Raw genomic sequence first — 27,642 nt, 5'->3', positions numbered from 1 at the left:
GCGACTTCACTTTCACTTTTCACTTTCACACATTGGAGAAGGAAATGGCAACCCACTCCAGTGTTCTTGCCTGGAGAATCCCAGGGACGGCGGAGCCTGGTGTGCTGCCGTCTATGGGGTCGCACAGAGTCGGACACGACTGAAGCGACTTAGCAGCAGCAGCAGCAGTATCCCCGTTCAGATGGCGAACTGAAGCTCAGAGAGGTTCGCTCACTGGCCCAGGGACACACAGCTTCTTGGCGACGAGACCCAGTGCACCGTCCTGTCCCAGATGCCTGTCACGGTTGTTGAGAAAATCACGTCAGGTGAGGAAAGCGGATGGCCGGGACTGCTTATCCCAGAGCAAGAGAGGTTCCCGGCGGGATAGGGAGGGAGCCCCGAGGAGCCAGACAGGATTTTACAAAAGAGCCTTTAATGCAGTTAAGACTGGGGCCGCCTGCCCAGCCCCGCCGCCTCCACGGAGCCGAAGGGGGCCTCCGGGCCAGCACTGGCCAGCCCCTTATTTCTTCTTGGTCTTCACCAGCCCCTTCTGCACGAGGCTGCGGTACAGCTCCTGGATGTAGGTGTAGACGCACTTGGAGTCGGGCACCGCCAGCCGTACCATGTCATCCACCTCCAGCAGCTGGGCGCAGTCGGCAAGTTTCCTGAGGGGCAGAGGGGAAGGGGTGAGGGGTGGGGAGCAGAGAATCGACGGGGAAAGAGGTGGAGGTCTAAGGGACAGCCCCCGCAAGGAGGAAGCCCGCGGGACTGTGTGCGGCAGCGCTGGGACTTTGTCTGGTGCAGCCATCCCATTGTGCAGTTGAGACAGCTGAGGTCCAGCAGAGTCAAGCCTCAGACTCAGCGTGGCTTGATTCCGAACCCGTGTGTTCACTGCCCACGTGTCATCACGTGGGAGCGGGGCCCTCTGGTCTGGGGTTCCGCGTTAACCCACCCTTCCATGTGCGCCTGTGTCTGTCCTCTGGAAGGACAGGCCCTGCAGAAGAGTTAAGAACATAGAGCGCTAATCCCGGCTAGAGTGTGGGCTTGCAGCCTCGGCTGCTCCCGCCTCACTCAGGCTCTGTGTATGCACTGAGGGGTGCCACGTGCTAGGTGTGCTTCTGGAGAGTTCAACACTGAACAAAATAAGAATCTCCCATTCTCATCAACGTTCTCGTGGCAGAACACAGGCAGTCGTCAAACAGAAATTGATGGTACGTCAAGCGATGAGAGACACTACAGAGAAAAATAAGGCAGGGAAGGACAGGACGTGTTTCCGTGTTCAAGAGGATTTGCTTCTGTAATGTTATGTTGGTGATGGCATTTATTTATTACCGGTGCCTCGCAGCTCATGGGCTTTTAGTTCCCCCATCAGGGATTGAACCTGGGCCCTCGGCAGTGACAGCGCAGAGTCCTAAACACTGGACCACCAGGGAGTTCCCCGAAAAGACAGAGAAAGACACAAATTGCTCAGTCGTGTCCGACTCTTTGCGACCCCATGGGCTGTAGCTGACCGAGCTCCTCCATTCATGGGATTTTCCAGACAAGAATACTGGAGTGGGTTGCCATTTCCTTCTCCAGGGGATCTTCCCGATCCAGGGATTGAACCTGGGTCTCCCACACTGCAGGCAGACTCTACCATCCGAGCCACCAGGGAAGCCTGGAGTTCCCCTAAGGGATTTTTAATGGGAAAAGTTCTCTTAAAGAGTAATTTTAAGCTCATGGAAGTTCTCTTAAAGAGAGTAAATCAGGTACATATTTGCAAGCAGGGGTTCCAGGCAGAGAAAAGCGCAGGTGCCAACGTCCTGAGGCAGGAGCGCTTGAGCACCTGCACGGAACTCAGCAGCAGGTCCTGTTTCTCTTACGTCCCAGCTGCTCTGTGGGACCACAGGCTACTCCTGGCTTCGCCGAGGCCAACTGTCTGATCTAAGCACTGTTGGGGCCTTGCCACCATGTGCCAAGAGCCTTACCAAGTGTTTCCCTCTCCCCTTTATTTTTGTTTTGGCTGCACTGCACAGCTCCCAGGATCTCAGCTCCCCGACCAGGGACTGACCCAGCCCAGCCCGGGGCAATCAAAGCCTGGGGTCCGAACCACTAGGCCAGCAGGGAGCTTCTAAATGCCTTCTCCTGAATGCTGTCATTCACTCCACTCCTCTGTGTTCAACCGGCAGAAGGGGAGCCAGAGACTCGCAGCATCTTGGTGGTTTGCCCAAAGCGAGCGGCACAGCTGGGACTCCACCACGGGCCTGCCAGACACGCCTGGCACCTCCGCCCTGAAGCCGGGTACCAGCAGGCCCCACCACCCAACCCCGCGGGGTGCCGGCGGGAGGGGCCACCAGGGTCCCAGTGGGCATCCTCTCAGGGCTAAGTCAGCTGGACCGAGAGCAGAGCCAGACGGGCCTGGGGGAAGGTGAGGAGCACGGACCGAAGGGCTTCAAGGCTCGGGACGAGCTCCCTGCGACCAACGCCATGCTGTCCGCTCCTGGCTGTGGGTCGAGGTGCAGTTTCCACCCAGGAGAGGCGGACGCTTCATTCCTGCCGGGCCTGGGGAACTGGGGTGGGCTCCTCCAGCAGCTCACTAATCAAGCCCCCAGGGGCCCAGCGCTGGGCTCCCAGGGAATCAGAGGAGCCTTCTAGAAGGGAGGCAGCTGTGGCCGGGCCCCTTACTTTGCACACTTCGTCTTCATCCCCAGCCCTAGGAGAGGTTCCATCAGCTGCTGAGGGTCAGAAAGCTAGGGAGGGGGACTTTCCACGTGGTCCAGTGGTCAGGGCTGGAGCTTCCACTGGCGGGGGCACATGTGTGACCCCTGGGCCCCCGTGGTCAGAGAACTAAGAGCCCGTGTGCCTCGTGGCCTGGCCACACACGCACCGCCGGGCAGCTGCAGGAGGATAATGACCCATGGCCCACAGGCCAGGGAGGCGTGGTCCGGGCCAAGCCACACGCCCTTCTGATGGTAACCGAGAGCTCACAGCCCGTGCCAGGAGTTTCCCTTTCCAGGGCCGGGTTGGCCACTGCCCTCCTGCACCAACCTCCCATAACTCCCTGCTGGCAGCCACACAAGCATCGTATGAACGTCAAATCAGACGATCCAAGGGAAGCGCCTAGCAGGACGCCGGGCATCTGATCACGATTGGTTCATGCGGCTTGTCATGGACCTTAAAGATGATTCCCAGCTCAGGGCAGGACACGGGGCTCCCGACCCCTTCACCCCCACCCCAGGGCAGGATAATGTGAAACCGGAAGGGACCTTCCAGAACACAAACTCCGCATGCATGCATGTGTACTCAGTCGTGTCTGACTCTTTGCGACCCTACGGACTACAGCCCACCAGGCTCCTCTGTCCGTGGGATTCTCCAGGCAAGAATACTGGAGTGGGTTGCCATTTCAGTAAAGAATCTGCCTGAAGTGCAGGAGACCCAGATTGAATCCCTTGGTCGGGAAGATCTCCTGAAGAAGGAAACTGCAACCCACTCCAGTATTCTTGCCTGGAAAATCCCATGGACTGAGGAGCTTGGCGGGCTACAGTCCATGAGTCTCAAGAGTCTGACAGGACTTAGAGACTAAACCACCACCTCCAGGAGGTTTCCCCAACCCAGGGGTTGAGGCCGGGCCTCGGTGTGTCCTCTACCTCGCCCACCTGCGTTTTCTCTGCCTGTCCCCTCACAGTTTATTCAGCATGTATGTGTATTTGCTGTCTGTCTCTTTAGAGTATGAGTCACGGGGCTTTCCCGGTGGGCCAGTGATACAGACTCTGTGCTTCCAACGTCAAGAGTGAAGGTTTGACCCCTGGTTGAGGAACTAAGATTCCACATGCGACGGGGCAAGGCCAAAAAGTAAAATAATATAAAATAGAATAGGAGTCACGGGCAAGCGGGGATTTGGTCGGTTTGCTCCGTCCTCAGCCAGTTCCCCGCATCCGAGAAGCACCTGTCGGGTTCAAGGAGGTGTGGCCACGGGCTCGGCCTGACCGTCCCTCCCGGCCCGGCGCTCGGCGCCCCCGGGCTTACTCTGCGGTGGAGAAGGCCAGCGCGAAGTTGTGGCGGCGCTGCGCGGGGTCCAGCGCCGCGTAGTCAAAGGCGTCGGGGAAGAACTTGTGGATGAGCGCGCAGAAGGCCATGCCGCTGCCCCAGCTCGAGGAGAAGTTCTGGATGTCCACGTGCTGCGGAGGCCGGGAGCCGCGTCAGGGCCCTGCGCCTCGCCCCGCCGGACCCCCGGACCCCCGGACCCCCGGCGCGGCCGCCCGTGCCCGCCGCGCACCTCGTAGTTCCGCGTCATGGCGCGGCACCACTCCAGCAGCATGTTCCGGACGCCGCCGACCGCCGCGCCCGCCGCCTTGGTGTTCCGGAACAGGGCCGTGGGGCCCGCGGCCGCCCTGTGCGGCGGGGCGGGCCGGGGGTCCCATCAGACGGCAGTCCTCCCGGGGGGCTGGGCTCCATCAGACGCCAGTCCTCCCGGGGGTTGGGGGGGCTCCATCAGACGCCAGTCCTCCCGGGGGGCTCCCTCAGACGGCAGTCTTCCGGGGGGGTCATCAGACGGCAGTCCTCCCGGGGAGTGTGCCATCAGATGTCCCTCTTGGGCTCAGGCTGCTCCCCCGCCCCATTCTCCCACCAATTCAGCCCCACCAGCCCCTCGCTGGAATCCTACCCCCCGAACTTGTCCACGATGGCCTTGCGGTTCTGAGCTCGGGGTCCCCGGGGCCGGGTAGGAGCAGACACCCTGCGCTCTGGCGCCTTCTCTTTCTTCTTCTCCTCTGACAGAGGGGGCTCCGTAGGGCTCTGGGGCACATCGCTGGGCGAAGAATCACTGCTTGGAAACGTTCAGAGAAGTGTGAGAGGGGCTGGGACCCGACCCTACAGGGAGGAGGCTGGCTGGGCAGTGGTCCCTGCCTGCCCAAGAGGCTAGAGAGCTACGGTCCCCGCCTCACACGCGTGCCTCTGGGCCCAGCGCTGGGAGGCGCTGGTAAGGAAGAGTGAGGTTCAGTCTGACTGCGTAGGTTAGAACTAGGGCACATCTGAGGTCTAAGCTGAGTCAATCCTGCCCAGGCCTCTGATTTGCCATGTGGTCTTGGGACTGTCAAACCAGCCCATCCTGAAGGACACCGGTCCTGGGTGTTCATTGGAGGGACTGATGCTGAAGCTGAAGCTCCAATACTTTGGCTACCTGATGCGAAGAGCTGACTCACTGGAAAAGACCCTGATGCTGGGAAAGATTGAAGGCGGGAGGAGAAGGGGACGACAGAGGATGAGATGGTTGGATGGCATCACTGACTGAATGGACTTGAGTTTGAGAAAACTCCAGGAGTTGGTGATGGACAGGGAGGCCTGGCGTGCTGCAGTCCGCGGGGTCACAAAGAGTCAGGTGCGACTTAGTGACTAAACAACAACCTGGGACTGTCACGTCACTTCTCTGAGCCTCAGCCTCCTCGTGTGTATAGTGGGAGTAGGTACCTGACGAGGTGGGTCTAAGGCCTGTGTAAGAAGGGGAATGTGAATGCTCACCAGGTACCTTTCCCTAAGAAGGTCACGCGGAGGTGACTTTCAGCTCGAAATAAATGAAGGCTTTTCTAACGACAAAATGTGTGTTCTGGCAAGAGGAAGGCTCTCGTGTTATCCAGCATCTTTCAGGCACCAGGTGTCAGGCTGAGTGCTTTATTCACAGATGTCATCTGAGCCTCACAAGAAGCCTATGAGGCAGGTACCCTGACTGTGTCCACTTCCCAAGGGAGGAGAGGGAAGTGATGCAGCCACGATCAGACAGCGGGGCTTCCCTGGTGGCTCAGCAGTAAAAAAAAATCAGTCTGCCAAGGCAGGAGACGCGAGGGCCATCCCTGGGTCGGGAAGATCCTCTGGAGGAGGAGATGGCAAACCCATTCCAGTATTCTTGCCTGGGAAATCCCATGGACAGAGGAGCCTGGTGAACTACAGTCCATGGGGTCCCAAAGAGCCAGACAGGACCAACCTAGCAACTAAGACAGCAAGTGGCAGCGTCATTGTCCAAACTCGGGCTTTGCTCACGCGCGACCGGTGTTGCTGCGACTGCAGAGATAGACAAGACTGGGGGCTCCATGAAGAGTCCTAGGGGTGCTGGAGAGGAGGCTTCTTCAGCACTGGGTAGGAGGCCAACCAGGGATACTCCACCGCCCTTTGCTCCCTGCTCCAGCTCTCCTCATTTCCCCTGGCTCTGCCCTGAGCTAGGGGGCAGCAATATTCCTGGCATAGCTCTAGACCAGCCGCTGGAGGCCCAGTCTCAGAGGACAGCAGGCTTTGAAGGGAGCAGGTCGTGGTACAGGTGGGGAGCTGGGGCTCCAGCGTTGGACATTACCTGGCTGAAGGAGCGGGTTCTTCGGAAGCAGCGGTGTCTGGGCTCAGCCCCTCTGAGGGAGAGGAACAGAACGGAGGGAAGCAGGGTGACCACAGTGTGCCTCCCGCATGCCCCCGGGGCGGGCCCGGCAGCAAGGTGGGCTCCTGGCCACGACCCCCCACACCCCCCAGGCGGGCCCTGCAGCAGGTGGGCTCCTGGCCTCCCCCCTACCCCGCACGCCCCCCACGCCCCCCAGGCTGGCCGGCAGCAAGGTGGGCTCCTGGCCACGCCCCCCGGGCAGGCCCTGCAGCAGGTGGACTCCGGCGGGGGAGGCCCTCACCTGGGCTGGTGCTGCCACCCTCCTCCGTGGGGCTCTCGGGCCATCCCTCCGGGGAGCTGGGAGGCCCCCCTGCCCCATCCTCGGCCTCTGCCCCCGCACCCTGGTCCTGCTCGTCATCAGGACCGCCCGGCTCCTGGAATGAATGCACGCTGGGTGGGCTCGTGCCTGCCCGAGGCTCTGGGAGGGCTTCAGAAAGATCTGGAAGGCAGCCCGGGGCTGAGCACGGCTTCTCTCTCCTGCCCCCAGCCAGGCTCTTGGACGTTCCCAGAGGAGTCTAGCGGGACAGGGCGTGCTGGGGCGCTCTGGTCCGCAGTGGGGCCCCCTCCCGCCTCTCCGCTTCCGCACTCACCACCCCCGTCGCCTCCTCCTCCCGTGGCTCGGGCTTGGCCTCGTCCGCCACAGCGGCCTCCGGAGAGTCCAGCTGGGCCGCTGGAGCGCCGGCTTCCTCCTGGGCTTCAGCCTGGGGCTCCTCCTGAGAGGCCGCGGCGGCCTCGCCCTTCCCTTCGGCCTCCCTGCCTGCAGCCTCGGCCTCCGGCGCCCCGGATGCCTGCCTGAGCTCAGCCTGGGCCTCTCCGCTCGCATCGACTCTCTCCCTAGACCCAGGCCCGGCCTCTTTCTCATCAGCGCTCGGCTTCGCAGAGGCCGGCGCGGTTTCCCCTTCTCCCTCAGCCCCCGCGGGCTCAGGCTCGGTCTGGTCGTTCCCGTCGGTCTTCCGAGGGGCCGTGGTGGTCTCCCCCTGCCCGCTGTCTTCCTGCTGAAGCTCAGCCTCCCCTTGGGATTCCGCCTTGACCTCACCCAGCCCGTCTGCCTGGCGCTCTGTGGAGACGCCGTCCTCGGCCGGGGCCGGCTCCTGCTGCCCCGCCGCGGCCGGGCCTGCGGCCTCCTCCGCAGAGCCGCCGCCTCCCGTGGTCTCCGGGGCCTCCGCGGCTGGGGGCACAGTGGCCCCGTCCTCAGAGGACTTCCCCGCCTTCTGCTCCATCTCTGGAAAGAGAAGCCAGACACACCCGGTCATGTCCCCTCTCTCCAGGTGAAGGCCCTGGAGTCCGGACGCCTTCAGTCCGGGGACCCCCATTGCTTGGACATGAGACACTTTCCGTCTGGTTAAATGAGGCGGAGGGCACCACTTCCCCAAAAGTGGGGTGTTGAGCCAGCTCTGTTTGCTTATTGTCCACCGAACGGTCCTCTGCAGGTTGTTACCTGGCTTTTAAAGAACACGGGTCAGGACTTGGTTGGTGGTCCAGTGGTTAAGAATCTGCCTGCCAGTGCAGGGGACACAGGTTCGATGCCTGGTATGAGAAGATGCCACATGCAGGGAGGCAGTTAAGCCCTTGGACCCCGACTACTGAAGCCGCACTCTGGGGCCCGAGAGCCATCACAAGAGAAGTCCTGGGCATCGCAGGGACGAGCCCCCCCATTCGCTGCCACTAGAGAAAGCCTGGGCACGGCAGCAGAGACTCAGCACAGCTAAAGGCAGATAAATAAACAAAAACACTTAAATAAAGAACACTGAGTCCCATGACGCCTTTTCAATGGTTTGGCCCCTTTTTGAATAAGTCAGCGAGGTGGTTACAGTTTGACACTCATGTCCCTGGACAGTTGCCCCTCTTCCCTTCTGATGGAGATAGCTGTCCGCAGGGCCTGCAGGCTCAGAGCCCAAAGCACACAGGAGTCTCTAGATAGAATCAAGTAAGACTGCTTTGATTCCAGTTGGATTTATTTTTACAGTTACGTTCTATTTCTGGCCAGTGACGTGGAGTTTCCAATAGTAATATAAAGTTTCTTTTATAAATACACTTATTGAAGTTAAAATCAGGTAATTCGAAGGAAGACGTTCAGGAAAGCAGGATCCAGGACACCTAAACCGCGGAGATGGCGTGAGGATGCCTGAGATTGGGGAGCCCTGGGCCTGCATGGCGTCTGGGTCTCTGCCAGGCTGTGTGTGAGTCTCGGAAGAGCTGGCCCTGGGCCTGGCAGAGTTCCCTTTGGTGAAGAACAGATATGTGCTCTCCCTGATTAACCTCCACAGGGAAGCTGCCGGGGGTGGGAAGAAAGGGAGCACGTGACACTTCAATGTGAGGTTTCCTCATCAAGTGCTGTACGTACAGTCAGCCTTCCAAGTCCTCGGGCTCGGTGGATTCAACCAACCTCGGATGGAAAATATTTGAAAACAAAGAAAATCCAGGAAAGTCCAAAAGGCAAAACGTGAATCTGCCGCCGCTCCAGCGATTCGTGTAGCATTTACATTGTTATTAACAGTTGTTCACATGACATTTTCACTGTGCTGGGCATTACAGGCAATCTCAGCTGACTTAAAGTTTGAGGAAGGACTGTCTAGGTTATAAGCAGACCCTGCACTGTCTCATGTGAGAGATGAGAGCATCTGCAGATCTTAGTGTCCACCTGGACGCTGGGACTGATCCCCCACAGACGCTGAAGGATGGTTGTGCTCTCCCATCTACGAAAATAGCTGGGTGAGGGGACAGAGCCAGCTCCTTCTGCCCTTCTTGGGGGGTCTGTTTACAGGAAAAATAATCCCCAAATAATGTTCAGGGCATGACTCAGGCAGTAAAAGAAGCAGACACTGCTGTCACTGGCTAAAAATACCTCCTGCCCCCTGCAGGGCCATCACTCTGGGTACAGTACCCCTGGCACCTGGGCAGTTGGGTCAGAGGCAGGAAGACGGGCATATGAGGGCCAGGGCCCTGTTCCTGCCAGCCATTCGGGTCCTGGGGTCCCGGTTCAGTCTCCCACCGTTTCCCCAGGAAGCGGGCTGGGGTTTTCAAAGATGCTCATGCTGCCCCTCAATTCCACCGCTCCCACTGCAGCCCATGGCTCACAGCTCTGGCGGTGAATTAAAGCTGGAGGGAAATCAATGAAGCTGGGAGCTGGAACGCCCATCGGCAGGGAGCTAGGAGCTTGCCCTGACCTCAGCCCCGAACCTGGGACCGGAGCAAGTCTCCTTGCCTCTCTGGAGAGTCTTCACTGCCAACACAGACGGGACTGGTCTAGATCAAGTTGGCAAACTGTCTTCTGTGGAAAACCGTGCTGTGCTCAGTCGCTCAGTCGTGTCTGACTCTTTGCAACCCCATGGACTGAAACCCACCAGGCTCCTCTGTCCGTGGGGATTCTCCAGGCAGAAATACTGGAGTGGGTGGCCACGCCCTCCTCCAGGGGATCGTCCTGATGCAGGAAACTGAATGGGGGTCTCCTGCATTACGGGTGGATTGTTTACCTGCTTAGCTACCAGGGAAGCCTGTAGAAAACTAGGGCCTCCGAAGACATTAATAGGGCTTCCCAAGGAGGAGACGGGGACGAGAGAGAATGAGGTGGCTGGATGGCATCACCGACTCGATGGACATGGGTTTGAGTGAACTCCGGGAGTTGGTGATGGACAGGGAGGCCTTTCGTGTTGTGGTTCATGGGGTCGCAAAGAATCGGACACGACTGAGCGACTGAACTGAACTGAACTGAAGTGGTGCCAGTAGTAAAGAACCCGCCTGCCCACGCAGGAGGCGAAAGAGACTCGGGTTCGAGCCCTGGGTCTGGAAGAACCCTGGAGAAGGAACTGGCACCCCACTCCAGTATTCTTGCCTGGAAAATTCCATGGGCAGAGGAGCCTGGTGGGCTACAGTCCATGGGGGCTGCAGTCCATGGGGCCACAAAGAGTCAGACACGACCGAGTGAGTGAACAAGACATTAATGAGGGCTGCACTAGGGACAGGAGGGTGTTCCCTGGCTAAGAGTGTTCCAGAAACAGCCTTCTCTTAACCATTTTAGAGTCTTACAGCTTCATTAGCACTTAGAGTCCAGATACCTGACGGTAAAGAAATCGTAACTTTGTTTCGCTTCCTTTAACTCATTTTTCTCCAAATATATTTGGCCTTGGATTTTCTTTTACTTGCTTTCTTTTCATTTTGCTTTATCTACCCTGAGGTAGTCTCTGCCCCAAGTCTCTCTCACCTCCTGCATGGGCAGGCGGGTTCTTTACCACTGGCACCACCTAGGAAGCCCTATTAATGTCTTAGGAGGCCCTAGTTTCCACAGGCTTCCCTGGTACAGACGTGAGAGTTGAACCACAAAGAAGGCTGAGTACCGAAGAATTGATGCTTTTGAACTGTGGTGTTGGAGAAGACGCTTGAGTCCCTTAAACTGCAAGGAGATCCAACCAGTCCATCCTAAAGGAAATCAGTCCTGAATATTTATTGGAAGGACTGATGCTCAAGCTGAAGCTCCAATACTTTGGCCACCTGATGCGAAGAGCCGACTCATTGGAAAAGACCCTGATGCTGGGAAAGATTGAAGGCAGGAAGAAAAGGGGATGACAGAGGATGAGGTGGTTGGATGGCATCACTGACTCAATGGACGTGATTTTGAGTGAACTCCAGGAGATGGTGAAGGACAGGGAGGCCTGGCGTGCTGCAGTCCTTGGGGTCGCAGAGAGTTGGACATGACTGAGCGACTGAACAGCAAGCCTGAGGCGCGTCTCCCGCCCTCTCGAGCAATGCCGCCTTTAGCGGAAGGAACTATAGTGGATGCTGCTCTAAATGGTCCACACACCCCCTCCCTGCCTTGCACTCTTGTTTGGAAGGTGGTATGGCCCACTGGTGAAAACCACTGATTCTTCAGCTTCCTGCAAGGGGATTCCCAGCTCCCACTGTGACCTTGAGTAGCCTTCTTACCCTGCTTGGGTTTTGACTTCTGGAGATAAAAATAGGTCTCACCTCATAGGGATGGTGGAGGGTTAAGAAAGCCAATGCATAGAACGTATTTGGGGGTGTTCCTGGCACGGGGGGAGGACTCAGCATACTTCAGCTTGCGCGGTGTAGGTTGGCTTCCGCCCTGCCCTGGGCCAGATTAAGGTCCTGACTCAGCCAGGAGGGCATTTAGTTGGTTAGACAAGACAAAGAGACCTGAACGCTGGTAAGACGATGCGCCCCTTTGAGCCCCGAAGTGTGCCAGTGATAGGCTAAGACATAGCTGAGCCCTGCAGCCAGCTTACCCTTCATCCACGCGCCACACACAGCGCGGTGGAGGGGAGGTGTGCACACACACACACACACACACCTCGCAGCCATCCTGCGTGTTTCTCACCTCAGCTCTCCACCCTCCAGGCCTGTCAGAAATAGCCAAGAAGTGAAGAAACGCAGAATAGTGAGACGCGAGGATCACACCACCCACCCCAGCAATGACTTCCCTATGGCTCAGATGGTAAAGAATCTGCCTGCAGGGCAGGAGACCGGGGTTTGATTCCTGGGTCAGGAAGATCCCCTGGAGAAGGAAACGGCAACCCACTCCAGTATTCTTGCCTGGGAAATCCCATAGACAGAGGAGCCTGGTGGGCCACAGTTCATGGGGTCACAAAGCGTCGGACACGACTAAGTGACTAACACACACACACACACCCCCGCACTAACAATTGTACAGCTTGCACTACGGGCACGCTCCTATACCTCCCTACTTCCTCACTCTAACCCCTCGGAATAGGCGTTATTGGCCCCATTTTACAGATGGAGGAATTTGAGGCTCGGGGAGTGGAAGTCCCTTGACTACAGTGGTGCTTAGGACAATTAAATGGCCAAACTGTATGTAGAACCCAGGTCTCCTGACGACCAGTCCAGAGCTTCTGCCGGAGACGCTGCCCCCACCGGCTCCTCAGCCAGGGTCCCGTGGAAGGTGCCCGGCTGGGGTGAGGGGAACCCCAGGGGGGCAGTCAGACGTGGCTGAGGAGGTCGGCTCTCCCGTCCAAGCACACGGTAGCCCCCGGCCCCCCGCCCTGCTCGGGAAGCCTTCACTCCGCCCCAACTTTGTGTCTGCTGTGGCAACTCTGTCTCTTCCTGTTTGTCTTGGCAGACAGGAAAGCAAGGTAGCCAGGAGCCCAAGTTCCAAGCCCCACACAGTGGAGAGGGCGCTGGGAGGCTCTGCTGACACCTCCACAAACTCTGCCGCCGGTCTGTCTTCCAGTGGTCCTCCAGCGACATCCCTTGGGGATGCCCCCTTAGCTGCTTAGAGACGCCGCCTCCCACCCCAGCTGGACTCGGAGGTCTGCGAGGCCCTCTCTGCCCATCAGGTCCTGGTGGGTGGCCACCTGCGGGCCACTCTGCACAAGGCACCCCAGGGTCTCCGACCTCCGGCTCAAGAGTTGACAGAGTGATGGGGAGAGTCAGAGAAGATTTCTCCAACTGGGGGCGCTGCTCAGAGGCTCCTGCCCTTGGGGGTGGGCAGAGGGGTCATCAGATGGAGGGGCTGCTTGGGAGGGGTGCAGGGCTTCGCCTACCTGCGGGGCTCTGTCTGGGGTCCTGGAGCCGTCTCCTTCCTCGAGCTGAGCGGTGTCTCTCCCCGGCTGTCTTTAAGCCCCCGGGCTTCTAGCCCCCACCTCCCCCCCACCCCCCACTGCAAGGGCCTGGGGCCACGGACCAGCATTGTTTACTACCCTGTTGGTACAACACTCCCCGTGGCTGGGGAGGCTCGGGTTTCCCGCGCAGCGCTGGCAGGTGGCACCTTTCAATCACTGCCAGGCCTCCCGCCTGCCCGGCCCGCGGCCCTCCTGTGCCTGTTTCTGTCCCGGCGTCCTCGCCTGGCCCGGGCGGCCCCCAAGGCCCCTGCGGAGCGTGGTCGCCAGCTGTCCGGCCTCCCCTGCCCCCTACGCTCGTTAAACAGTCCCTTCACCCGTGCTCGGACGACAGCAGCTGCGGGAAGTTGGGCGAGGGACGGGGCGAGTGGACAGCTGCCGTGGGGACCTGTCCCGGGGCCCCCGCTGGACGGGGTGGGGGAGGGGCAGAGAGAAAGGAGATGGGCCAAGCTGACGGCTTAGGAGCCCAGATGATACAAACCGAGCTCTATTTTGAGCCGAAGTGACTGGGACACAGTAGGCTCGGAGCAAATGTTTGTGTTGAATTGAGATTTTTGCCCTGAAAAACAGAATAGCTTTACCTTCTCCAGGGGTCCTGTGGTCTAAGAAGGGGACTGCTTTTGGAGTTTGTGAGGGGGCTCTGACTTACAAAGCTGGGCCTCCCCCAGCCCGCACCCCCCCCGCCCCCGTCACCACCACGTCAGCCACCCTGGCCTCCTTCCAATCCCTTCAATAAATTGATTCTTTCCGTACTCAGGACTGCCACCATTCCGTTCCTGCTCTTTGCAAGACTGTCTTCTGCTCTCAAATGTCACTTCCTCCTAGAGGCCTCCCATGACCTTGAGTTCCTCTCCATCATCTCCGAATAGTTTATTTCCTTCTTGTATATTTATTGAAATCCAAAATTACCTTAATCATTTGTCACTGGAGTTTCTCTCTAGATTTGAAGCTTCAGGAGGGCAGGGGCTTTACCTTCCTGTTCATGGCTATATGCCTGGGACCTAGCAAATTGCCTGGGTCAGATGGTGTGCTCACTAAATAGATATTAAATAAGCAAACACTTTAGTTAGTTTAAATATGGAGTGAAAACTTGGGGGCTTCAGCCTGGCATGACCTGAAAGCCCGGTTTGGGCAGCAGTGGCTGAATAGGGCAATGTTGTTGACTGCCAGCCGTACTTAGCGTGAAGACGTCTATCACTTTAAGGGCATGAAAACTGCATTGTGGGAAAAAGACTTCATCTGTTAGAGACACAGTTAGATGGAGAAAATATGGGAGAAAATACGGCTAAATGCTGACAACTGTCAAGTCCCGGTGATCGGTGGTTAGCGTCTGAAAGTCCAGCACACCGTGCTCGCCACTTTTCTGGACTTTTATTGCCTTATTTTTCACGTTTCTCATTGCCTCTCTGTTCAGGTCTTTATTCAAAATCAGCTGCCCACAGTGATTTGGGGCTTACGGAATGAGCGAATATGAGTGTGCGCAGCGGCCGTCTTGTCCTCTGGGGGTTCTTTTCTGCGGGCTTCTTCCCCGCTGCTGGTTTCCTGGTGCCCCGCAGCCCCTTTCCCACCGCAGGCTTCCTGCCCTGAACCCCCTTCTCATCTGATTTGGCTTCTGGTGCTGCCACCGCCTTATCCAGGCAGAGTTTGTGGTTCTTGGCCTGTCAAAGGACGGCGCTCTGGCGCGTGGTCTCTGCGTGTGTGTTGAGCTTCCACAGGAGTCTCTGGTTTTCCAGTGGCTTCTTTCTCAGGTTCTGCGATGCATCTTCCTGCATGGTGTTTGGAGTGCTCTTTGGATTTCTCGGCTTTTCAAGAGTCTGCTGAGGTCTGTATGGAGCATCTTGTGCGTGGGGAGGTTGCAGTTGCTCTTGAGGGAGGCTGCATGATGCCAAGTGCCACACAGCTCATCTGACTTTCAGAGACCGCTTTCAGTCCACATGCAGAAACGCCCCACATGACCGCCAGGAGCAAGTTTCAAAATGTTCAGCTTGCTTCCATTTAGCAGAGGAATTCCAGGGATGTTTCTGAAGGCCTTGATGATACCATCGTCCTCAACATAGATGAAGCCAGGTCCCCTGCACTGGACACGGTGACGGTTTCTCATTTTGCCTTTGCTAGCTCTGACTCGCCGAGAAGCGCAGACCTTTCTGATATCATTCCAGGCCTTCAGTTTGTTCAGAAGCAAAACAGCCTGCTTGGTCTTCTCGTAGCCTTCAACTTTATCTTCCGCCATCAAAGAAGTTCAGGAGCTTCCTCCACACGATGACCTTTAGGCATGACCAGTGTTGGTGAGGCCGAGCTGGTGCAGAGCGGATGGCATAGAGCTGCTGCTCTGGATCTGATCTGCAGTGCCAATGTCGCCAGGTCCTGGTTGGTGCAAACAGGCGGCCCCCATGACACATATTTCCAGAAGCACCCTGGCCAGAATTGGGAGTCGATTCAAGCCACATCTCTGCTGGTACCCCGAGACTCAGCATAGGTTTGATGACCTGCTGATCCACTGACAGCAGAGGACTGTCTGTTGCTTTTGCACAAGTTGGTGTGAACCAAGTTCACACTATCTGGTCGCGTGGGAGCCTTGAACACAGCAGGCAAAGTGACATTTTTGCCAGCTGACCCCCCCGTTTCCAGAGCACACTGGGGTCAGTGGACGGGCGCACGCCGTGGCAGGGAGAGAAGGCCGCTCCTCTCAACCCGGCGGCCCCCACAGGAAAAGTTTTCTGTACTTGTAAACTTTGCCCTAATAAATAAAACTCTAAAAAGAAAACAACACTTCATTGTTATTGAGCAACTGTGATTAGATATGTTATTTTTTCTGTTTGTTTTGTAATGGTTTTTAAAACTTCATTTTGAAATAATTATAGGTTTATAGGAAGTTACATAAGTAGTACAGAAAGGGCACTGAAGGTTACATTTTACTCAAGGTTTCTCCACTGAAAGCTAAATCTTACATAACTATATGCAATATCAAAACAAGGAAATCGGCCTTGATACGATGACTTGTATGGTATTATGACAGCTTAGATTTGTATAAAGCCTCCACCCACAATCAGGACATGGAACCATTTCACCCACACAAAGATCTGCCTTGTGTTATTCCCTTAGGTACACTTCCCTCCCTCTCCCCACCAACTCTAACCCTAGGCAATCTCATTAATCTTTTCTCTCACCGCTATAATTTTGTCATTTTCAGAATGTGATTTAAATGGAATCATACAGTTATACAATCATTCATAAAATCTAATAAAAAAATCCCATCTAGGAAGCAGATTCTTCTCATAAGAACCCATCTCCTTTTCCATGTCATTTCTTAATATTCCATATATTTATAATGTTTTCAAAAGCAAAAGCCAGGATAATGTATGTACGATAATATACATCACAGTATTATCATAATAGCCAAAACTGGAAACAACCCACAAGTTCATCAACAGGAGCATAGATAAATGCGTTACGGCTGATTTACACAACCAAACACTAGACAGCAATCAAGAAAAAAGGATGAGACGCACACGCCAGTACGGCTGAAATCTTACAGGTGCTACGCTGAGCTGAACAGGCGAGGCACAAATGCAAAATAATGCACAATTTCGCTTACACGGAGCTCCAGAGCAGGCAGAGCTAACTGATGCTGATGGAGTCAGAGCAGAGGTCTACTGCGGGAGCGGGCACTGGCTGGGAAGGGACACGAGCTGACTCTTCAGGGCGCGGGAAGTATTTTGTATTTTGATCCGGGTAATGGTTATAAAAATGAATACCTGTTTAAAAATGAAGCTTAAGATTCCGCACGTTACTACTTTACCGTCTGAATCTTATACCTGTTTTAAACATTTATTCATTTTTGGTTGCTCTGGGCCTTTGTTGCTGTAGGCCGGCTTTTTCTAGTTGCGGAGCGGGTAGGCTCCTGTTCATCGCGGCGTGCGGGCTTCTCATTGCAGCGGCTTCTCTTGTTGCAGAGCATCTGCTGTACGTGGTCAGGCTCTGCAATCGTGGCTCAGGGCTTATCTGCTCCAAGGCGTGTGGAATCTTCCCGGACCAGGAATTGAACCCGTGCTATCTGCAGTGGCAGACAGATTCTTATCCACTGTGCCTCCAGAGAAGTCCTATACCTCAATTTTAAAGTATCAGGGCACAGGGTTTGGCACAGGGGTTGAGTCCTTAGAGCAGTGCTGTAATGAGATCCAATGTTTAAAATTGTGACTTTCTCAGGGAAGTACACCGTGACCAACCATATAAAGTCTCTAGCCCACCTTCTCCTATGGGCAGTGTACCCTTGCATCATTAACTTACATCTTTAAATTTCATCTACTGGGACGTCCCTTGAAAAATCCAGGATCGAGGTGGATTTTTTTCTTGGGGTGGGGGGATGAGGGCGGGGAGCAGGAGACAGGCGTGCAGAGGAGAAGCACATTGTCTTGTTCCCTGGTGGCTCAGACAATAAAGAATCTGCCTGCAATGCAGGAGACCCGGATTCGATCCTGGGGTTGGGAAGATCCCCTGGAGAGCGGATAGGCTACCCTCCAGTATTCTTGTGTTTCCCTGGTGGATCAGATGGTAAAGAATCTGCCTGCAGTGTGGAAGACCTGGGTTTGATCCCTGGGTGGGGAAGATCCCCTAAAGGAGGGCATGACAACCCACTCCAGTATTCTTGCCTGGAGAATCCCCATGGACAGAGGAGCCTGGTGGACTATAGTCCATGGGGACGCCAAGAGTTGGACATGACTGAGCGACTAATACCCTTCATACTCACACACACTCACAGACACCCTTCTTCTTCACCCACACACGCTAGGTTGGCACTGGTGGCAGCCGCAATGGCTGCCTAATCACCTTTATGAAGAGATGGCCCAGGGCGTCTAGTTCAGTTCAGTTCACTTGCTCAGTCCTGTCCAACTCTTTGCGACCCCACGAACCATGGCACACCAGGCCTCCCTGTCAATCACCAACTCCCAGAGTCCACCCAAACCCATGTCCATTGAGTCGGTGATGCCATCCAACCATCTCATCCTCTGTCGTCCCCTTCTCCACCTGCCCTCAATCTTTCCCAGCATCAGGGTCTTTTCAAATGAGTCAGCTCTTCCCATCAGGTAGCCAAAGTATAATAGTTTCAGCTTCAGCATCAGTCCTTTCAATAAACACCCAGGACTGATATCCTTTAGGATGGACTGGATGAATCTCCTTGCAGTCCAAGGGACTCTCAAGAGTCTTCTTCAACACCAGAGTTCAAAAGCATCAAATCTTCGGCACTCAGCTTTCTTCACAGTCTAACTCTCACATCCATACATGACCACTGGAAAAACCATAGCCTTGACTAGACGGACCTTTGTTGGCAAAGTAGAATGTCTCTGTTTTTAATATGCTATCTAGGTTGGTCATAACCTTCCTTCCAAGGAGTAAGCGTCTTTTAATTTCATGGCTGCAATCACCATCTGCAGTGATTTTGGAGCCCAGAAAAATAAAGTCTGACACTATTTCCACTGTTTCCCCATCTATTTCCCATGAAGTGATGGGACCAGATGCCATGATCTTAGTTTTCTGAATGTTGAGCTTTAAGCCAACTTTTTAACTCTCCTCTTTCACTTTCAGCAAGAGGCTCTTTAGTTCTTCACTTTCTGCCATAAGGGTGGTGTCATCTGCATATCTGAGGTTATTGATATTTCTCCTGGCAATCTTGATTCCAGCTGTGCTTCTTCTAGCCCAGCGTTTCTCATGATGTACTCTGCATATAAGTTAAATAAGCAGAGTGACAATATACAGCCTTGACGTACTCCTTTTCCTATTTGGAACCAGTCTGTTGTTCCATATCCAGTTCTAACTGTTGCTTCCTGACCTGCATACAGATTTCTCAGGAGGCAGGTCAGGTGGTCTGGTATTCCCACCTCTTTCAGAATATTCCACAGTTTGTTGTGATCCACACAGTCAAAGGCTTTGGCATAGTCAATAAAGCAGAAATAGATCTTTTTCTGGAACTCTCTTGCTTTTTCCATGATCCAGCGGATGTTGGAAATTTGATCTCTGGTTCCTCTGCTTCTTCTAAAACCAGCTTGAACATCTGGACGTTCACGGTTCATGTATTGCTGAAGCCTGGCTTGGAAAATTTTAAGCATTACTTTACTAGCGTGTGAGATGAGTGCAATTGTGTGGCAGTTTGAGCATTCTTTGGCATTGCCTTTCTTTGGGATTGGAATGAAAACCGACCTTTTCCAGTCCTGTGGCCACTGCTGAGTTTTCCAAATTTGCTGGCATATTGAGTGTAGCACTTTCACAGCATCATCTTTCAGGATATGAAATAGCTCAACTGGAATTCCATCACCTCCACTAGCTTTGTTTGTAGTGATGCTTCCTAAGGCCCACTTGACTTCACATTCCAAGATGTCTGGCTCTAGGTGAGTGATCACAACATCGTGATTATCTTCATCGTGAAGATCTTTTTTGTACAGTTCTTCTGTGTATTCTTGCCACCTCTTCTTAATATCTTCTGTTTCTCTTAGGTCCATACCATTTCTGTCCTTTATCGAGCCCATCTTTGCATGAAATGTTCCCTTGGAATCTCTAATTTTCTTGAAGAGATCTCTTGTTTTTCCTATTCTGTTGTTTTCCTCTATTTCTTTGCACTGATCACTGAGGAAGGCTTTCTTATCTCTCCTTGCTATTCTTTGGAACTCTGCATTCAGATGCTTATATCTTTCCTTTTCTCCTTTGCTTTTCACTTCTCTTCTTTTCACAGCTATTTGTAAGGCCTCCTCAGACAGCCATTTTGCTTTTTGCATTTCTTTTCCATGGGGATGGTCTTAGTCCCTGTCTCCTGTACAATGTCACGAACCTCCATCCAGAGTTCATCAGACACTCTATCTATCAGATCTAATCCCTTAAATCTATTTCTCACTTCCACTGTATAATCATAAGGGATTTGATTTAGGTCATACCTGAATGGTCTAGTGGTTTTCTCCACTTTCTTCAATTTAAGTCTGAATTTGGCAATAAGGAGGTCATGATCTGAGCCACAGTCAGCTCCTGGTCTTGTTTTTGCTAACTGTATACAGCTTCTCCATCTTTGGCTGCAAAGAATATAATCAACCTGATTTTGGTGTTGACCATCTGGTGATATCCATGTGTAGAGTCTTCTCTTGTGTTGTTGGAAGAGGGTGTTTGCTATGACCAGTGCGTTCTCTTGACAAAACTCTATTAGCCTTTGCCCTGCTTGATTCCGTGCTCCAAAGCCAAATTTCCCTGTTACTCCAGGTGTTTCTTGACTTCCTACTTTTGCATTCCAGTCCCCTATAATGACAAGGACATCTTTTTTGGATGTTAGTTATAGAAGGTCTTGTAGGTCTTCATAGAACTGTTCAACTTCGGCTTCTTCAGCATTACTGGTTGGGGCATAGACTTGGATTACTGTGATATTGAATGGTTTGCCTTGGAAATGAACAGAGATCATTCTATCATTTTTGAGATTGCATCCAAGTACTGCATTTTGGACTCTTTTGTTGACCATGATGGCTACTCCATTTCTAAGGGATTCCTGCCCACAGTAGTAGATATAATGGTCATCTGAGTTAAATTCACCCATTCCAGTCCATCTTAGTTCACTGATTCCTAGAATGTTGCTGTTCACTCTTGCCATCTCCTGTTCGACCACTTCCAATTTGCCTTGATTCATGGACTTAACATTCCAGGTTCCTATGGAATATTGCTCTTTACAGCATCGGACCTTGCTTCCATCCCCAGTCCCATCCACAACTGGGTGTTGTTTCTGCTTTAACTCTATCCCTTCATTCTTTCTGGAGTTATTTCTCCACTGATCTCCAGTAGCATATTGGGCACCTATCAACCTGGGGAATTCATCTTTCAGTATCCTATTTTTTTTTTTATCTTTTCAGACTGTTCATGGGGTCCTCAAGGCAAGAATACTGAAGTGGTTTGCCATTCCCTTCTCCAATGGACGACATTCTGTCAGACCTCTCCACCGCGACCAGTCCATCTTGGGTGGCCCCACATGGCACAGCTTAGTTTCATTTAGACAAGGCTGTGGTCAGTGTGATCCGATTGGCTAGTTGTCTATGATTGTGGGGGCGTCTAACAGGAGTTGAATAAAACATACTGCGTACTTGACTCCCCTTTCTGCAAGAAGGAGCCTCGCTTGTCTCTGCAACCCCAGAGACAGTTCAGGGATATTCACACAGCTGTGTTCACCAGTAAGCCCTCTTGAGCTCTGCTTCTCAAACCTGCCTGCACTGGGAATTGCAGGGGAATTCTACAATGGACCTGTTAGGTAGTTAGAATAGGAAAAAGGAGCCCAGAATGGCGCTGGCTAAAAGACAAGGAACGGAAAAGCCTGAGAAAATAGAACAAAGGAAGGTCTAAGGACCAGAGTGAGGACCTCGGGTAGAACAAACAGCACCCCTGGCGAGCCCACTTTACATAGGGCAGGCCCGGGGGAGGAAAAAAAAACACATAAAAAGAGAAGTCTAAGGGCCAGGGTTCTCTCTCCCTTCTTTGCGCCCTTTGGGTCGGCAGTCCCTCACGCCTGTAAGATGTATTTTCCTTTCTTTTCTAAATAAAACAGAGCTGTAACACGGACCTGTCCAAGGGTTTTAACCTCCATCCCTTCAAATTCTTCCTGTGACGAGGCAGAACCGAGGAAATTACATACTCCCACGACGTACCCATGCCTGGGTCCTAGCCCAGGATTCTGATTTATTTAGTGCGAAATGGGCCCTGGACTCTGGGGTGATTTTAGGCGGCCCAGGTGGGGTTACGTGCATCTGAGAGCTGCAGTCAGAGGACGCCCTTCCTTCTCCGCCCCAGACCTGCACTCCGACTTCAGCCCTCTCGGGGGCGGAGGGTGAGGTTCACCGAGCTCGGTACCCCTGCCCGCCCGGACAGAACCGACAAGCCTCTCCACCACCCACGCTGGGGACCCTAACTCCACCTGCTGCGGACGCTCTACGCCCCGTCGCGGCCTCTATGGTACCTGAAGTCCTCTCTAGCACCCGGAGGACTCCGCCGCCGCCGGCCGGAGGCAGCCGCTCCCTCTCTATGGTGGCGGATTTCCCGGCGCCGCCCGCGGCGGGCGTTTCCTTCCGGAAGCGCGGCCTGAGCGGACGGGGGGCGGGACTTCCCGCCGGCCGCGCCCACGTGCTTCCGCCCCGCCGCGGCTGCGCGCGGTGAGTTCGCGGCTGTGCCCGCCGCCGGGGGCCCCGGGGCGCGGGGAGAGGCCCGGCGCGGGGAGGGGCTGCGCGCGGCGACCCCGACTACGGCGCCGCCGCTCCCGGGCCGAAGCCCCGCGGGGCCGCGTCGCGTCGGATCCGCAGGGCCCCGCGCGTTCGTGCCGGCCGTTCGGGGCCCCGTCCCGGCTCCCCGCCTCCACTCCCGGAGAGACGCCACCCTGAGGGGCTGGGCGTCAGGGCGCCGGGACCCGCTCTGCAGGCCTGCCGTCGCCGTCTTTGCGGCCTGGTCCGGGGCCGCGTTCCCCCTCGGGGCCTCGGTTCCCACGTCCGACGCTCGGTGCTTGAGCTCGCCGAGGTCAGCGGCCCCTCCTGGTCGATTGCCCTTGCGATTCCTCCACGTCCTGCGGCCCCTGGACGGGAAAGCGGGTGGGAGGGCTGGGTGCTGACCGTGATGTCTCCCCCCACCCCAGGAACTAGGAGGCCCGCAGGAGATCGCTTCCAGGGCGCAGGGCCGAGATGGACCCACTCAGGGCCCAGCAGCTGGCTGCAGAGCTGGAGGTAGAGATGATGGCCGACATGTACAACAGGTAAGGCCGGTCCTGTCGCTCACTTGTCTTAGAGAATGCTCCCAAGTCATCCTCTCGAAGGGCAGAGGTGGGCGACTTCCGAAAAATCTTCGTCTCAATCTAGGATAAACTGAGGTCCATACTTACCTTCCCAGCACCCACCCCCTCCCACATGCAAGCGTGCGTGCATGCCCAGTGGCTGAGTCGTGTCTGACTCTTTTCCACTCCTGGGATTGTAGCCTGCCAGGCTCCTCTGTCCATGCGATTTCCCAGGTAAGAAGACTGGAGTGGGTTGCGTTTCCTTCTCCACCTACCCCCATGGTTAAGGGCTAATGCAGACGCAGTGTGGACTCACTAGAAGGACTTGGGCATTGGGATTGGGATGGAATTAATGATGGAGGAGCCGAGCAGGAAGAGAAACCAGGCTCTGGTTGGGTTCTGGGAGCAGTAGAGCAGTTGCCTTCTGACAGATCCCGTGTAACCCATTTAGCAGTGCTGAGCACTTTATAGGCATTATCTTTTTTATAATCTCCACTGAGTTCTCTTGTCCCATTTTTAAGGTGAGGACATTGAGGCTTCTAGAGGTTCAGCAGCTTTCTCAGGGTCCAAAACTCGTCAGGACCAGAACTTCAGTCTGACTCCTAATGAGTCATTGGGCAGATTTGGAAACAAATCACAGCCACACCAACCACCACTACTGTGGCCCTGGGGAAGTTACTTGGACTTGTAGACTGGTGGTTATCCTAGCTATAAAATGGAGTTTATAAAAGTACCTTCTTCATAGAGACATTATAAATATTAAATGTTAAAATATAAGACAGACTTAGCAAGCCCAACACAAGTAGGCAGTCAACAATTGTTTGCTAATTTTATTGGTTAAAACTCTCTGGTATCCTTTGATTAGTTGGCTTTGTCTCGGAGGCTATATGTGAGAATAATTTTTTAAAGTAAGCTGTGAAGTCAGGCTTCATGCGTGCGTGTAAGTCGCTTCGGTCATGTCCAACCCTGCAACCTCATGGACTGTATCCCACAGGGCTCCTCTGTCTGGGATTCTCCAGGCAGGAATCCTGCAGTGGGCTGCCACGCCCTGTTCCAGGTGATCTTCCCCATCCAGGGATCGAACCCACGGCTCTTATGTCTCCTGCATTGGCAGGCGGGTTCTTTACAACTGCACCACCTGGGAAGCCCCCCGTCAGGCTCCCTCCGTTCATAGCCCAGTTTTATGTGATCCTGAGGCTCTCTGTTCCCTCACTCCCTAATTTGTAAAAAGGGGGTAACGCTCGTGCCTACTGCATAGAGTTATCCTAAGGACTGCATGGCAGAATCCCTGTCACGCACTTAACATGATGTCTGGAACGTAGCCAGTACTCAACTGATGGTTCCTATCTGATGAGTCAAAAACACGGGGTAACCGTGGGTCAGACAAGGACCCCCACGACGGTGGAGGTGCAGATTGTGGGTTTACACTGCCTCCTGGCGGGTGAAACCAGGGTAGCAGGGCAGGAGTGGTCGCGAGTTCCTGGTTCACCACAGCAGCTGCTGACCGGACCTTGCCCTTCTTTCTAGAATGACCAGCGCCTGCCATCGGAAGTGCGTGCCCCCCCACTATAGGGAAGCAGAGCTGTCCAAGGGCGAGTCCGTGTGCCTGGACCGCTGCGTCTCCAAGTACCTAGACATCCACGAGCGGATGGGCAAGAAGTTGACTGAGCTGTCTGTGCAGGACGAGGAGCTGATGAAGAGGGTGCAGCAGAGTTCCGGGCCTGTGTGAGGCGCCCAACAGTACACCCTCAGGTGCACCCCATCCCTTCCCACTTGTCCAATAAAAGTGCCCCCCGTTGGGTGTCATCTGTGCAGACTGCCAGGCCTGGACTCCTTCCGGAGAGTCTCCAGGAGCTGGAGTATGATGGAGCCCTTTCCCAGGTGCAGAAGGGTATTTGTCACACTTCCCCGTGACTGTGTGTGTGAGTGTGTACATATATATTATATATTAAATTTGTTGACACCCGCAGTGTGTGAAGCAGTATGCCTGGCACTTGGGCGTGAAGGCGGCAGACACAGCCTCTACCAGCAGAGGGAGTCTGATGTGTTTAAAAACAGACCGGTCCTGTGGCTTAAGGGGGCAGTCCCCGTCAGTCCCCGCTGCTCCAGGGCCGAGGCGTCTGTGTGACCCTGACTTCACCGTGCTTGGCTTCCTCATCTGTAAAGTGGGGGGACGGTCACAGGGCTGGGTGAAGGTAAAGTGAGTTGACGTGAATAAACCACTTACAATAATGACTGGGCTGAGAAGGTTCCCAGGATACTTCTGTTTTTGTAACAAGCATACGCTTTGTTTGGTTTGGATGCGCTGGGTCTTCGTTGCTGGGAGCGGGCTTTCTCTGGTTGTGGGGTGTGGGGCTCTCGTTGCGGAGCACAGACCGTAGGCATGGGGGCTAAAGCAGTTGCAGCTCATGGTCCCGCGGCAGGTGGAATCTTCCCGGACCCAGGATCAAACCCACGTCTCCTGCATTGGCAGGTGGGTTCTTCGTCACTGTACCATCAGGGAAGCCCAGCTTTTTATGTTTAACAACTGAAGTGCAGGCAGCGTTTTCTCGAATGATGGAAAAAGGATGATTTAGAGGAGCAGGTGGAAAGGAGATGTAGCTTAAGTACCCACAACATCTTGGTTCTAAACGGCCATAGCAGAACACGTGAAGGGACCCAGCAGCCCGCACGGTGTGTGTGATCCAGGGGAGGGCCTGAGTGATAACCTACCATTAGCTATCCGGGGTCCACCTGAGTCTGCGCTGGGGACCGCACTCCTTACCCTTGGTGGGGTCTGCGTTCTGATCCACCCAGCAGGCTAGAGGCCCTCTTAGGAAACGGGGGCTCCGAGAGGTGGTAGTTTCTGGGCCCCAGGAGAGGAGCAGTAGCCTGGAGGCCAGGACGGACTGCTGCGTGTGCTGCCTCGCAGAGGAGAGGCTGCAGCGACCCCTGTCCTGAGGGTGCCCTTGGAGAACTGCAGCTCAGAAAGGCGGCTCGCTGCACAGGGAGCTTCGGTGACCCCAATGCTGCGTGTCAGGCTTACAGAGGACAGGTTCAGGGAATTCCCTGGCCACCCAGTAGTTGGGTCCTGTCACTTTCACTGCCAAGGGCCCAGGTTCATTTCCTGGTTGGATAACTAGTGTCCTACAAACTGCACGGAACATCCAGGAAAAAACAGTCCAGGTTCAGGTCAGACCGCCTGGGGTGAAAGTTTCTGTGTGCTCCTGGGGAGGCATCTGACAGCTCTGCCTCAGCTGAGTGTGTGCTCAGTCGTGTCCGACTCCTGGCGACCCCGTGGACTGCAGCCCACCAGGCTCCTCTGTCCATCCCACTCTCCAGGCAAGGAGACTGGAGTGGGTTGCCATGCCCTTTTTTCAAGGGATCATCCGACCCAGGGATCGAACCTTCGTCTCTTCCATCTCCTGCACTGGTAGGCAGATTCTTTACGGCCAGCACCAGCTCAGTTACCGTGTCTATCAAGTGATAAAACGAGTTCATCGAGTCACTGTGAAGATTAAATGTGTTAATAATAACTAAGGCACTTGGGAAAGTGCCTCCTTTTCCCATGTTAAATATTCATAATGTTACCTTTTTTTTGTAATTGTTAACTTGGATGTAAGGAGACATAACACCCCCAGAAAAGTCAAAAATCATTGTTAAAAAATCACCTCCAGGGTGGGCTGAGCCCGCGTCCAGGTGCTGCAGCGCCGGAGTGGGCCAGCAGGTGGCGCCGCCCGCCCGCGGGTCCTCAGCGCGGGTGTGCTGGGGAGGGTCAGTGGGGAGGAAAAGCGTGCCTGCCCTCAGCGTAGCAGGAAGTGTCGGGAGTTTCCAGGGTGCATCGCTGGAACGTGTATTAGAAGCTGGGGCGGTCGCGGTGGAGAGAAGGTTTCAGCTACAGACAGCGCTGCAGGGAAGCTCGTGTCGGAGTGGGATGGGATGGGAGGTGGGTGGGGGAGAGACCTGTCCGAGGCTGCGCCGGCGCAGCTCCAGGGAGCCCGAAGAGCTGTGTTAAAAGGCTGGCTGTTCTCCGAAGGGCATCAGCAAACTGGAAGGAGGTGAACCCTGGCCGTGAAAATGACGGATCTGCATTTTAAAGGCTCCCTCTAGCTGCCAGCCGGGTGGATGGCGGTAGATGGATGACATGGATTCGGGGCAGACATGCCGAGGATCCAGTGAGGAAATGGGTGTGTGTGTCTGTGTGTGTGTGTGTGTCTGGGGAGACATGCCAAGGATCCAGTGAGGAAATGGGTGTGTGTGTGTGGATTCGAGCACAAGTACCTGTTGAGGGCTTCCCTGGGGATGCAGACACTTAGGGTCCACCTTGCAATGCAGGGGACGCTAGTTCGATCCCTGGTCCAGGAAGATCCCACACGCACTGCAAGCAGAGAGGAGCCCCTGCTGGCCGCAGCTGGAGAAAGCCTGCACAGGGTGACGACGAGCCAGTGTGGCTGGAAACAACAAGAAATTAAAAGAAAAAAAAAACCTATTGTTGCCACAGTTTGCTGGTGAGTATATTATTTCATTAAGATCTGATAACAACTCTGAGGCAGGTACTGTGGTTCTCATAGATGAAGAAGCTGAGGCTCCCAAAAGTCAGTAACTTGCTAAGGATCCCAGAACAAGCAAGTGGCAGGACTGCAGCTAATTCAGACCTCAGAGCCCACTTTTACGCACTCCTCTCGGGCGGAGGTGAGGGTGGACTTGGGCAGTCTTCCTTAGTGCAGTGTTTGTCACCAAAGTCGTATTTCGTTCAGCAAAATCTACTGTTGCCTTCCCACGTGCGGAGAGCTGTGGAAAGTGTACAAAGTGAGTTAGCTAGGTCTCTGCCTTCAGTGAGGGCTTCCCAGGTGACACTGGAGGTAAGGAATCCCGTAAGAGATGCAGGTTCAACCCCCTGGAGGAGGGAATGGCAACCCGCTCCA

At 54.7% G+C, this 27,642-nt stretch overlaps 2 protein-coding genes, 1 long non-coding RNA gene and 1 pseudogene across 5 annotated transcripts; 2 read left to right on the top strand and 2 right to left on the bottom strand.

Moving 5' to 3' along the window:
• The first annotated feature begins 166 nt into the window (after positions 1-166).
• On the top strand, positions 167-3,194 carry LOC148775781 (uncharacterized). Its single transcript, XR_016039020.1, has 3 exons — positions 167-305; positions 524-635; positions 1,995-3,194. It is a non-coding gene; the product is annotated as an uncharacterized LOC148775781 (long non-coding RNA).
• SMTNL1 (smoothelin like 1) lies at positions 299-13,332 on the bottom strand. Of its 2 annotated transcripts, none has more exons than XM_055424149.2 (8): positions 12,892-13,332; positions 6,967-7,598; positions 6,618-6,750; positions 6,299-6,350; positions 4,622-4,783; positions 4,235-4,349; positions 3,985-4,136; positions 299-644 (listed from the first exon to the last, which is right to left on the bottom strand). In XM_055424149.2, the coding sequence occupies exons 2-8, from the start codon at positions 7,594-7,596 to the stop codon at positions 500-502; spliced, it is 1,389 nt and encodes a 462-aa protein (XP_055280124.1). In that variant the 5' UTR covers positions 7,597-7,598; positions 12,892-13,332; the 3' UTR covers positions 299-499. The 2 variants fall into 2 exon arrangements, with proteins under 2 accessions (XP_055280124.1, XP_055280125.1); XM_055424150.2 differs by having other exon boundaries at positions 326-644; positions 4,622-4,780; positions 12,892-13,319.
• Positions 13,333-14,056: 724 nt separating this feature from the next.
• LOC129553729 (large ribosomal subunit protein uL4 pseudogene) lies at positions 14,057-16,029 on the bottom strand (annotated as a pseudogene).
• Positions 16,030-22,009: 5,980 nt separating this feature from the next.
• On the top strand, positions 22,010-24,978 carry TIMM10 (translocase of inner mitochondrial membrane 10). Of its 2 annotated transcripts, none has more exons than XM_055422777.2 (3): positions 22,010-22,130; positions 22,604-22,720; positions 24,266-24,978. In XM_055422777.2, exons 2-3 carry the CDS (start codon positions 22,650-22,652, stop codon positions 24,465-24,467), a joined length of 273 nt encoding a protein of 90 aa, XP_055278752.1. In that variant the 5' UTR covers positions 22,010-22,130; positions 22,604-22,649; the 3' UTR covers positions 24,468-24,978. The 2 variants fall into 2 exon arrangements, with proteins under 2 accessions (XP_055278752.1, XP_055278751.1); XM_055422776.2 differs by lacking the exon at positions 22,010-22,130 and adding an exon at positions 22,137-22,488.
• Positions 24,979-27,642: the final 2,664 nt, after the last annotated feature.

Source organism: Moschus berezovskii, chromosome 14 (genome assembly GCF_049115385.1).
Source record: "Moschus berezovskii isolate FMDL1 chromosome 14, NW_MosBer_1.0, whole genome shotgun sequence".
Classification (NCBI taxonomy): domain Eukaryota; kingdom Metazoa; phylum Chordata; class Mammalia; order Artiodactyla; family Moschidae; genus Moschus; species Moschus berezovskii.
The sequence above is the reverse complement of the archived record's forward strand: the minus strand, read 5'-3'. Positions and strand labels throughout refer to the sequence as shown.

Coding starts and splice junctions, on each gene's coding strand:
- SMTNL1 (XM_055424149.2), bottom strand. CDS start 7,596: ATGGAGCAGAAGGCGGGGAAGTCCTCTGAGGACGGGGCCACTGTGCCC. Junction 6,351..6,617: donor GGGTGGCAGCACCAGCCCAG/GTGAGGGCCTCC, acceptor CCTCTCCCTCAG/AGGGGCTGAGCCCAGACACC. Junction 4,784..6,298: donor GAACCCGCTCCTTCAGCCAG/GTAATGTCCAAC, acceptor AACGTTTCCAAG/CAGTGATTCTTCGCCCAGCG.
- TIMM10 (XM_055422777.2), top strand. CDS start 22,650: ATGGACCCACTCAGGGCCCAGCAGCTGGCTGCAGAGCTGGAGGTAGAG. Junction 22,721..24,265: donor ATGGCCGACATGTACAACAG/GTAAGGCCGGTC, acceptor CCTTCTTTCTAG/AATGACCAGCGCCTGCCATC.